Source organism: Pongo abelii, chromosome 8 (genome assembly GCF_028885655.2).
Source record: "Pongo abelii isolate AG06213 chromosome 8, NHGRI_mPonAbe1-v2.0_pri, whole genome shotgun sequence".
NCBI lineage: Eukaryota > Metazoa > Chordata > Mammalia > Primates > Hominidae > Pongo > Pongo abelii.
Genome location: NC_071993.2, coordinates 63,718,364 through 63,730,581, shown reverse-complemented (window position 1 = coordinate 63,730,581; position 12,218 = coordinate 63,718,364). Strand labels below are relative to the sequence as shown.

At 46.5% G+C, this 12,218-nt stretch overlaps 1 protein-coding gene across 2 annotated transcripts in view; it reads left to right on the top strand.

Moving 5' to 3' along the window:
- The window catches only part of SH2D4B (SH2 domain containing 4B), a 110,943-nt gene that overhangs the window by 42,719 nt on the left and 56,006 nt on the right, over positions 1–12,218 (top strand). For both annotated transcript variants that reach the window (XM_054522359.2, XM_002820751.4), the window contains exon 4: positions 10,304–10,451. In XM_054522359.2, coding sequence (XP_054378334.2) covers positions 10,304–10,451 — 148 coding nt within the window. The remainder of the gene's footprint in view (positions 1–10,303; positions 10,452–12,218) is intronic.

Genomic DNA, 12,218 nt, shown 5'->3' with positions numbered 1-12,218 from the left:
TTTTGTTGCCATTGCTTTTGGTGTTTTAGACATGAAATCCTTGCCCATGCCTATGTCCTGAATGGTAATGCCTAGGTTTTCTTCTAGGGTTTTTATGGTTTTAGGTCTAACATTTAAGTCTTTAATCCGTCTTGAATTAATTTTTGTTTAAGGTGTAAGGAAGGGATCCAGTTTCAGCTTTCTACGTATGGCTAGTCAGTTTTCCCAGCACCATTTATTAAATAGGGAATCCTTTCCCCATTGCTTGTTTTTCTCAGATTTGTCAAAGATCAGATAATTGTAGATATGCGGCGTTATTTCTGAGGGCTCTGTTCTGTTCCATTGATCTACATCTCTGTTTTGGTACCAGTACCATGCTGTTTTGGTTACTGTAGCCTTATAGTTTGAAGTCAGGTAGCGTGATGCCTCCAGCTTTGTTCTTTTGGCTTAGGATTGACTTGGTGATGCAGGCTCTTTTTTGGTTCCATATGAACTTTAAAGTAGTTTTTTCCAATTCTGTGAAGAAAGTCATTGGTAGTTTGATGGGGATGGCATTGAATCTATAAATTACCTTGGGCAGTATGGCCATTTTCACGATATTAATTCTTCCTACCCATGAGCATGGAATGTTCTTCCATTTGTTTGTATCCTCTTTTATTTCATTGAGCAGTGGTTTGTAGTTCTCCTTGAAGAGGTCCTTCACGTCCCTTGTAAATTGGATAATAATAAGAGCTATCTATGACAAACCCACAGCCAATATCGTACTGAATGGGCAAAAACTGGAAGCATTCCCTTTGGAAACTGGCACAAGACAGGGATGCCCTCACTCACCACTCCTATTCAACATAGTGTTGGAAGTTCTGGCCAGGGCAATTAGGCAGGAGAAGGAAATAAAGGGTATTCAATTAGGAAAAGAGGAAGTCAAATTGTCCCTGTTTGCAGATGACATGATTGTATATCTAGAAAACCCCATTGTCTCAGCCCAAAATCTCCTTAAGCTGATAAGCAACTTCAGCAAAGTCTCAGGATACAAAATCAATGTACAAAAATCACAAGCATTCTTTTACACCAATAACAGATAAACAAGAGAGCCAAATCATGAGTGAACTCCCATTCACAATTGCTTCAAAGGGAAACCGGTTTTTAAAAACCATTCTGCTGTGACTGGTGCCATTCGAACATAATTTACATGCATATAAAAGTGTTCCTTTAGAAAAAAGGAGATCCTGAGGCCAGATAAAATTTGCATTTATTTCCCCCATGCTTTCTTAACTCCTAAAATTGCTTCTGGACATTTCTCCTTCTGTTCAAGACCACAGAACACGGCTCAATAAACATCCTGTGCTGTTCTTCCACCCGAGGTCCTGTGACCTTCCTTCTCTGCTTGCATCTTCCTCCCTCCTCCCACTCCCACCTCTTCCCGGTTTTACTCTTAAGGAACACACATGGTTGATTCTGTTCAGCTGTTTATTAATTTTTTTCCATTTTCTATTCAAGGCCACTCCCTTTTTTTTTTCTCCTTTAAGTTTGGAGTTCATTTTGGCCACTTAATGAACTCCTATACAACTTTAGAAACGATTACTGCTGTATTTCCAATAAGATTAGAAGTGGTGGGAAAATTTTCTACTTCTCAATTTTCTCTTGAAAATTTTAGACTTTACCAGAACTTCTCTAGGCAAGGCTGACGCCGACAAAACAACATGATGTGGTGTACCCTGTCCCTCCAGGGGATCATCAGAAACCCTGTCTTCTCTTTACCTGTTTGATAACTCATGCACTTCTCTGGTCAGCATTTATGGAGCACCTGATATCTGCTATGTCCTGTGCTGTGAGCTGGCAATGGAAGAATGAACAGCATAGGTTTGGTTCTGCCTTTTTGGAGTGCATCAGCTCACTGTGGTGTTATTGGGGCCAGACTAACAACAAAAATGAGGATGCCTTCGTCACCTGAAAAATGATGAGGTTCATAAATTTGGAAAGGGGAGCTTTATATCTCATAAAGGGTTGCAGCCTGCAGGTGGCTATTTTGACAGGCTGGGAAGCCCAGCTTCTGGTCAGAAGCTGGTAGCAGGCACTTTGAGGCAGGGAAGAATGAGACAGGAGTTTATGCTGACCAGGTTAGCTGAGTCTACATACTACAATTAGACCCTATACATCAAAAGGCAAAGCAGAGGGCGTGAAGGCCCTTAGGGTACATCCTCTGTAGACTCTCCAGAACTACTCTGTGGTCGGTGGTCTCTTATCAGGAAGGAAGGCTGGTCAGTTGTTGTGTCAAAACCATGAAAAGGGAGCGGCCCCATCAGGCTGTTGGTTGATATCAGTCTTTCAAAAGGGCTGGTTTCTGTTTAATCCTTAGGGAAGAAAGCCTAATGGTGGTTACCGAGGCAAGTCTGATCTCCTCTCCCATCATGGCTGGGAACTCAGTTTTTAAAGTTTCTCACGGGTCCCCTTGGCCAAAAAAAGGTCTGTTCAGTTGCTTAGGGGGCCTAGGATTTTAAACAAATTTTCATCTTCCAGAAAAGGCATTTGTCTTGATGACATTTTCCACAGGACTGTGGCAGACCCTGGCCTCTGTGGGTTCCTGTGGTGTGCTGTTACTGATGGGTTATGAGGAGAAGGGAGATTGAATAAGCTGGACAGCTCAGAGGGCTTTGGGGAGCCAGAGCAAGGCGATTAATTCCTAGGCAGAAGGGGAGTGTTTGCGTATCTGGCCTTTTGGCTGCTAAACCTCAGAAAAATGGGCTTTTCTTTCAGTGGTATCAGATGGGTCACAGAATTCTGATAGTTGCGACAGCAATGAGAATTTTTAGGCAATTTCAGCTTTGAGCGTTATTTTAGCAAGACCACATGTAATGCAACAGTAGTTGCAAAATGTTTTCCTTTGTCGTCCCCATCCTTGTGAAGAGCTTGCCTTTATCATAGTAAATGGCCAGTCATTTTCCTCTGAGATGGGCGGTTGCTGTAGGCCTCTGGCTCCCTGGGTGGTGTCCTACTCTCCAGGTGAAGAAGAACTGATTGAACATGGCCCTACAATTTAACTTGCTGCTTCCTTTTAGTCACAGCCAGTTGAAGTAGGAACACTGCATTGTAATCTGAGGTGGTTAAGGGCCACTTATCCACCATAGGCCAGTCAAGACACTTATCCACTGTGTGCCAGTCATTTCCTGGGCTCCAATCTCCTTGTTGTGGGCTGAAATATGTCCCCGCTAAAATCCATATGTTGAAGTCCTAATCCCCGGGACCTCAGAATGTAACTATATTTGGAGATAAGGTCTTTACACAGGTAATGAAGTTAAAATGAGATCGAGTGGGTTAGACCCTACTCCAGTATGACTGCTGTCCTTATAAAAACGGAGATTTGGACACAGACGGGCACACACTCAGAGGGAAGGCTGTGAGTGACACAGCAAGAAGGCAGCCAGTCAAGGAGAAGGGCCTCAGCACGAAGCCAACCCTCCCACACCTTGACTTTGGATTGCAGCCTCCATGATTGAGGAAACAAAGTTCTGTCATTTAAGCCTCCTCAATCTGTGGTACTTCGTTATGGCGGCCTGAGCAAATTGATACACTCCTTATCTGCACAAGGAAGTGGCAGCAGGCAGTTGATGTCCCTCTGGCTCTGACAGGCCTTGACTGTATTCTCCCTGACACCTGCTCCTGCCTAGAAGACCCCAGTGGGTCAAGGGTGGGTCCTTTGGTATACTTCAATAGATCAACAAGCAGATAAAAGGAGATAACTGCATTTTTACTCCTTCGTTTTAAAAATGACAAGATTTTTTTTCCTTCTGACCTGACATAGACTGGGGACTGTTCTCCAATTCAATGATTAATTTTTTAATGCTAAAAGTAGACAAAATTCCGACTTCCTTATGACCCACTCTCTTAAGAGTTGGGAATTAAGGGCTAAAGAAGGTAAGTGACTTCTTCTAATTGTTCACCAAATACTTTTTCATCTGTTTTTTTCCAGGCTACCACCTCCCTCCCTCTGGCCAGAATAAGAGGAAAAGCTGAAAGGGAAACATTGGGGTGTTGGGGTATCAGGCAGAGTGAAGGGAGCAGAAGGGAAACGGGGAGATTAAGGTCTGAACTCTGAATGGTGGGACCTGCAGCCAGGGTTGCCCCTAGGGTGTACAGAGTTGGCAAATATTTCTTTGTGCAGTCTTTGTTTATATTAAAAATCCGAGTCACATAAAATCAGCCTTTTAGCACTATTCTGGTGATCCAATCTCATGTGATCCTGTGCTAAAAATACTGTGCTGGCAAAAGGGGTTCATCTGGTTGCTAGGCTACCCTTCTGGAACCAGGACCCCCGCACTGGGGCCCAGGATGACTTCATAAATAGGAATCCTGGAGTTCCTTGGGACATCTGCTCAATCCCTTGATGAGGGATATGGTCAGAGAGCACACTGAAGGAAAGAAACAGGGAGTCGGGCTCACGTAGAACCTATTCTGGGCCTGAGGCACCTTACCTGGACAACGCCACCTGCCCTTAACCATTTCTGGGGGGCTATTTCTGGCCACTCCTGAGGGGAGACTTGAGGAGGAAATTTACAAGAGGGTGCTTTAAAGCATGGGTTTCTGTGAAGCATGGGGCTCAGGCCAGGGGCCCTGCTTGCTGCAGGCAGTCTTGCCTGCAGCCTGCTCCCCTCCAATTCCTGGAATGCTGGGGATGATACCACCCAGGAAGGACAGAGGAGAAGACACTGAATAATCTCAGAGGAAGGGCCTCTAGATACTTACATCTGAGGGTCCTGCAACATGGCTGGTTCCTCCTACGATTGCCCTAGAGCAAAGTCCTCCTCTCAATGAAGCCTGGAGCATGCTCTCTGAGTTTCCTATTCAGATATTTCCTGCTCTCTTGAATATGAATAGTCAGGGAACATCAGACAGCCGAGGAAAATCTTTCACACGTATGACAGGCACCAAATCAAACAAACTTAAAAAAACCACACTCGCACACAGAGGAAACAGACCTAAATCAGAGTACGTGGGAAGAAAAAGCCCTAAAATCCTCAGAGAAATGAGTTATTGCATTCATAAAACAAGTGCAAGATGCAATGAAGAGAAAAGAACAACCAAAGAATAAGAATGAGAGCTTGGAAAATACACATGTGATAGCAGAAATAAAAAACTCAGTAGAAGGTTTGGAAGATAAAGTCGATGAAATCAACCAGGAAGTAGAAGAAAAAAGACAACAGATGGAGCCGGGCGCGGTGGCTCACGCCTGTAATCCCAGCACTTTAGGAGGCTGAGGCGGGCGGATCACCTGAGGTCCGGAGTTCAAGACCAGCCTGGCCAACATGGTGAAACCCCATCTCCACTAAAAATACAAAAATTAGCCAGGTGTGGTGGCATGCGCGCCTATAATTCCAGCTACTTGGGAGGCTAAGGCATGAGAATTGCTTGAACCTGGGAGGTAGAGGTTACAGTGAGCCAAAATCATGCCACTGCACTCCAGCCTGGGCGACAGTGAGACTCTGTCTCAAAAAAATAAAAAAGACAGATGGAAAGCAAGAGAGGAAAATGATAAGGCAGTTAGAAGATCAACTCAAGAAGACCATTATTTGACAAATAGGAGCTCTATAAGGAAAAACAAGAAATTAGAAGAGAAGAAATTATCAAAGAAATGCTAAGCAAAGATGTATTAGACTGGAAAGATAAGAAACTACAGACTGAAAGTACCCCCAAGTGCCCAACACAATCAATGCAAGAAAATCCACACCAAGGCACATCATATTAACAAGTTCAGAACATTGGTGTTAAAGAGACTCCAGCGGCTTCCAGAGAGAAAAATAAATGCCTTGTGCAGAAGAATGAGAATCAGAGTGGTAGTTCTGGATGACAGAAGACAAGGAAGTCTTTAACATTCTGCAGGAAAATGATTTTTAATCAAATTCTGTGCTTAGCTAAATTGGCAGTTACATGTAAATGTGGCATATAGACATTTTCAGACAAGACTCAAACTGTCTCTATGCATTCTTAGCTGAGAAGTGTTAAATGCTGCTGCAAAATGGCGGAGTGGTCAAGAAAGAAACAGGGGCTCCAACTCAAGGAAGGCTGAGAGGTGTGTCATTAGTGGGTGGATAGAGAGGAGGCTTAGGTGGTAACCAGTGCAGACGGGGGAAGAAAAGATGGCACCCAGGGTAGTGTGTCCTTTGGAAAAAGATAACTTTTGTATTGTTTGTTATAAGAGAAAGCACTTGGTTAAACACAGAGAATGATTTACTACATCTGGGAAAACTTTGGGAAAATTCAATATTCAGCTTCGAGATGTATTAACCCAGGAAAAACCAGAAAAAAATGACTGGAAAGAAAAGGCTTCCATACCTATCATATTTTACTGAATTTAAGTTACCTTTAATAGCAAAACATATCATTATTTAAGAGGAAAAATGTGTTGCTTATTAAAAAGCAAGCTGTAAGTTGTAAAACATCCAAATTTCAGAGATGTTACAAGGTTAAAAAAATGTACTTTTTGGAACTGATGAAAATAGCACCCTATTTGGCTTTGCAGAAAACTATTTTGATGCTGATTATTGACTTAACTACAGATTATGAGGCAAATTTATTGCGAGGCTGAGGAGAGAAAAAGTATGGAGAATGGATGTTCACCTGTGGGAAATATAAGTGCTAAATATGCATGTGCCAAAAAAGAAAGGCAAGATTTAACATCTAGATTGATAACTTGATAAATCAAGGATTAGCAGCGTTAATCAGACATATGGACGTAGCCAAACAAAGGAACAGCTAACATAGTTGAAAATGGTGGCCTCCAAGCATTGGTTTAAGGTTGGTTGGATTGGGTTCTGGTGAAGTTATTTAGAGACAGCTGATTTTCATTAGGAGCCTGTGGTTCATAATGCATGTTTAACACATACATGTTACTTTGATGTAAACAAAGGTAGAAGAAAATACACACAGACATAACTTTTTTTAGAGCTCAGGAGTGGGACAGAAATGGGAAATTTAGGGACCCCAAATCTCTCTCTTTAAGAGACTTTATCCAGACTTAAGGTTAAGACATAATCATACCCTGCTTCACTGGCTTTCAGGAAGACAACAGACACCTCTCCCTGTGTCTTCCTTCCCTCTTCCTCCAAAATGAAAGTACACCTAAGGATGGCACAGACGCCTCTTTTTCTTTTTTTTTTTTTTTTGAGACGGAGAGTCGCCCAGGCTAGAGTGCAATTGACAGGTGACAGCGTGCTGGCAGTCCTCACAGCCCTCGCTCGCTCTGGGCACCTCCTCTGCCTGGGCTCCCACTTTGGCGGCACTTGAGGAGCCCTTCAGGCCACCGCTGCACTGTGGGAGCCCCTTTCTGGGCTGACCAAGGCCGGAGCTGGCTCCCTCACCCTGCAGGGAGGTGTGGAGGGAGAGGCGCGAGCGGGAACCGGGGCTGCGCGGGGCGCTTGCGGGCCAGCTGGAGTTCCAGGTGGGCGTGGGCTTGGCGGGCCCCCCACCGGCCCGGGCAGTGACGGGCTTAGCACCTGGGCCAGCAGCTGCTGTGCTCAATTTCTCGCTGGGCCTTACCTGCCTTCCTGTGGGGCAGGGCTTGGGACCTGCAGCCCGCCATGCCTGAGCCTCCCCACCCTCCGTGGGCTCATGTGCGGCCCAGCCTCCCTGACGAGCGCCGCCCCCTGCTCCACGCGCCCAGTCTCATCGACCACCCAAGGGCTTAGGAGGGCGGGCGCAGGGCGCTGGACTGGCAGGCAGCTCCACCTGCAGCACCGATGCGCGATCCACTGGGTGAAGCCAGCTGGGCTCCTGAGGCTGGTGGGGACGTGGAGAACCTTTATGTCTAGCTGGGGGATTGTAAATACACCAATCGGCACTCTGAATCTAGCTCAAGGTTTGTAAACATACCAATCAGCACCCTGTGTCTAGCTCAGGGTTTGTGAATGCACCAATCGACACCCTGTATTTAGCTACTCTGGTGGGGCCTTACAGAACCTTTGTGTCCACACTCTGTATCTAGCTAATCTGGTGGGGATGTGGAGAACCTTTGTGTCTAGCTCAGGGATTGTAAAGGCACCCCTGTCAAAACAGACCACTCAGCTCTACCAATCAGCAGGATGTGGGTGGGGCCAGATAAGAGAATAAAAGCAGGCTGACCCCAGCCACCAGTGGCAACCTGCTGGGGTCCCCTTCCATACTGTGGAGGCTTTGTTCTTTTGCTCTTTGCAATAAATCCTGCTGATGCTCACCCTTTGGGTCCATACTGCCTTTATGAGCTGTAACACTCACCGTGAAGGTCTGCAGCTTCACTCCTGAAGCCAGTGACACCATGAGCCCACCGGGAGGAACGAACAACTCCAGACGCGCTGCCTTAAGAGCTGTAACACTCACCGGGAAGGTCCGCAGCTTCACTCTTGAGTCAGCGAGACCACGAACCCTACCAGAAAGAACAAACTCCAAACACATCCGAACATTAGAAGGAACAAACTCCGGACACGCTGCCTTTAAGAACTGTAACACTCACTGCGCGGGTCCGCAGCTTCATTCTGGAAGTCAGTGAGACCAAGAACCCACCAATTCCGGACACACAATGGTGTGACTCAGCTCACTGCAACCTCCACCTCCCGGTTCAAGCGATTCTCGTACTTCAGCCTCCTGAGTAGCTCAGATTACAGGTGCATGCCACCATGCCTGACTAATTTTTGTATTTTTTAGTAGAGACGGGGTTTCACTATGTTGGCCAGCTGGTCTCAAACTCCTGACCTCAGGTGATCCACCCGCCTTGGCCTCCCAAAGTGCTGGGATTACAGGTGTGAGCCACTGCGCCCGACCAGGATGGCACAGAGTCCTCTTACCTCTGCAGTGAGATGTGGAGTTTACACATTGTTCCACATATTTCCTTTTTCTTTCTTTCTTTTTTTTTTTTTAGACACCCAGTCTGGAGTGTAGTGGTGCAATCTCGGCTCACTGCAACCTCTGCCTCCTGGGTTCAAGCCATTCTCGTGCCTCCTGAGTAACACTTGTTTTTTTTTTTTTTTTTCTTTCTTTCTTTGAGACAGAGTTTTGCTCTTGTTGCCCAGGCTGGAGTGCAATGGCGCCATCTCAGCTCACTGCAACTTCCTCCTCCCGGTTCAAGCGATTCTCTTGCCTCAGCCTCCCTAGTAGCTGGGATTACAAGCATGCGCCACCATGCTGGGCTAATTTTGTATTTTTAGTAGAGACGGGGTTTCTCCATGTTGGTCAAGCTGGTCTCGAACTTCTGACCTCAGGTGATCCGCCTGCCTCGGCCTCCCAAAGTGCTGGGATTACAGGCGTGAGCCACCGTGCCCAGCCTTTTTTTTCCTTAACTTTTCTTTTAGATTCCAGAGGCGCTTGTTACAAGGTTATATTGTGTGATGCTGAAGTATGGGTTAAGATTGAACCCGTGACCAGGTAGTGAGCATAGTACCCAATAGGCACTTTTTCAGTCATTCCTTCTCTCCCTTTCTCCCACTTGCAGTAATCCCCAGTGTCTGTCATTGCCGTCTTTATGTCCATGAGTACCCAGTGTTTAGCTTCCACTTATAAGTGAGAACATGCAGTGTTTGGTTTTCTGTTTCTGTGTTAGTTCACTTACTGTACTGGCCTCCAGATGCATCTATGTTACTGCAGAGGACATGACTTCATTCTGTTTTACGGCTGTGTAGTTTTCTGTGGCATTCCACCTGTTTCGACCCATTTTCTCCTCACCACCACCTTGTCAGTTAAGTTAGGTGGCACGATCACCACCACTTTATTACTAAAACACCGGGGTTCCATCCAGGTCCTGCTGCTTGCAGCACAGAAAGTCAATCACCTAGATGATGAGTATTGCCAAGGAAGAAGGCTTTAATCAGGTGCTGCAGCGGAGGAGATGGGAGCTCAGCCTCAAATCCATCTCCATCTCCCTAACTGACTAAAACTAGGGGTTTGTGTAGCAGGTAAGAAATGTAACAATGTGTAAGAAAACAGAAACTAGGGAGGAGTTAGGAAGCAATCATCTCATTGAGGGGTCAGGCATCTCATAGTCTGGTTGTGGTGATCTGGTGAGTTTCAGTAATTTGATACTTTTTGAGAGGCCTGAGGGATCCTTTCCTGAGGAAGCAATTCAAATAAAACAAATATAAGTTTTAAGCTTTAAGACCAGAAGGGATAATTTATGTGTTTATCCAAAAACAACTGTCTATGGGACTACTGGGTAATTTCAATTTCATACATGTAGGGACTGAGGCTGGAGAGGCCACTGCTGCACTCTCAGCCCCATCCACTGCAGAATCCCAGAGGTATTTCTTTCTCGTTTCTCTGAAGTGTTGTGGTCATCTCGTGTTGTTCTGTCCCCATGACATTTCAGAGGAAAGAGGAAGAGGAGAGGAAGCAAGGAGAAGAGCAGATTCGCCTTCAGGAAGAGCAGAGGGCGAAGGAGCTCTACTGGACCCTGAAGCAGGCTCAGCTGCATTGCCAAGCCAGTGAGAAAGAGGAGCGAGAGTGGGAAGAACAGTGTGAGTAGAGCTTGTGCCTCAGGCAGGGAGACCGATCCTGCCTCCCCACCCACCTTCTCCCACTGCTGATTTGCTCATTTGTCATTTCCATTCACTCACTCACTCCATCAGCCTTTACTCGGACACGGCCACGTGCTCAGTCCTGCTAAGAATTTAGAGGGTAAGTTAGGCTTCATCCTTGAAGAGCTTACCTTCCTGTTGGGGATATTTCTTTTTCCTTTTCTTTCTTTTTTGTTCTTTTTGAGACAGAGTCTTGCTCTGTCGCCTAGGCTGGAGTGCAATGGTGCGATCTCGGCTCACTGCAACTTCGTCTCCCAGGTTCAAGTGATTCTCCTGCCTCAGCCTCCTGAGTAGCTGGGATTACAGGCGCCCGCCACCACGCCCAGCTGATTTTCGTATTTTTAGTAGAGACGGGGTTTCACCAGGTTGGCGAGGCTTGTCTCAAACTCCTGACCTCAGGTGACCCACCCGACTCGGCCTCCCAAAGTGCTGGGATTACAGGTGTGAGCCACACTCCCTGCCGGGGATATTTCTTGTATTAAAAAAAATAAAAGCCTAGCCTGGGCAATATAGTGAGACCCTGTCTCTACAAAAAAATAAGAAGTATTAGCTGGGATTGGTGGTTTGCATGTGCCTGTAGTCCCAGCTACTCAGGAGGCTGAGGTGGGAGGATCGCTTGAGCCCAGGAGGTTGAGGCTGCAGTGAGCCATGATTGTGCCACAGCACTGCAGCCTGGGTAAGACAGTGAGACCTTGTCTCATATTTTACCTTCACTAAGTTGCCAATAATTTTCTGGCTCTGTGCTAAGCCCTAGGGATCCAGGGATGAGGAATCACGGTCCTCATCCTGTAGAAACTCATCAACAAGAGCAGCAGACAGATACATAGACTAACGGCTTGGAGGGAGGATGTAGCACATACAACATGGTTGTCCTGGTGGGTCTCCAGAAGAGGTGTCATGAAGTGAGGCTTGCTGGTGACACAGGAATAAGCAAGTCAAAAAGGCTGGGAAGGGCACTGTAGGTGGAGGCTCCGGCATGGGCAAAGGCTTGGTGACAAAGGAACACGGCATGCCTGGGAAGTGTGGGGTGGTGAGAGTTTGGGGAGTGTCAGGTTGGCGAGAAGCTAGGTGGGGAAGGGAAGGTGGAACTAAGTTTGGAGGGCGGTGCCTCCCTATGTGCCTGGGATTTGTTTTATTTGGGTATGGTAAGACATGCAGGCTCAGAAATGACACTTGTAAAGGAAGACGTTTTTACTCACAGGTCCCTAGAGACAGGAGGCACGGCAGGCCATGCAGGGCCACATGGGGAAGCCCCAGGGTGGGTCAGGAGGCAGAGGGAGTGGGGGAAAACATGGGCAAGAGTGTTTATTGTGATTTCCTGGGGAAAGGTAAGGAGAGGCAGGCTAGGCAGGCTTAGGATTGGCCAGTGTAAATAACTAAAGTGAGCTCTTGGGTGTAGGGGCTGTCTCTAGTTTTGCATCATCTGGCAGTGGGGTGATTAAGGCAGGGAGACAGTGGCTCAGAGTGTGAAAGCCCAACAAGGGAGGTAGTTGTGGGATGGGCTTCCGATTGAATGGTTTGCATATGAAGGTGCACTTGCAGGCAAGCCCTTTACTGTCCCTACAAATTGGCTATTCCTGGGAGGGGCAACCTCTCCAGAATCAGAAAGGCCTCAGATGTCAAAAAATCAGAAAATACAGAAAATGAAAAGGCATGATTAATACACGTGGACAGTGGGAAACTTTCAAAGGCGAGTGACAAGATCTG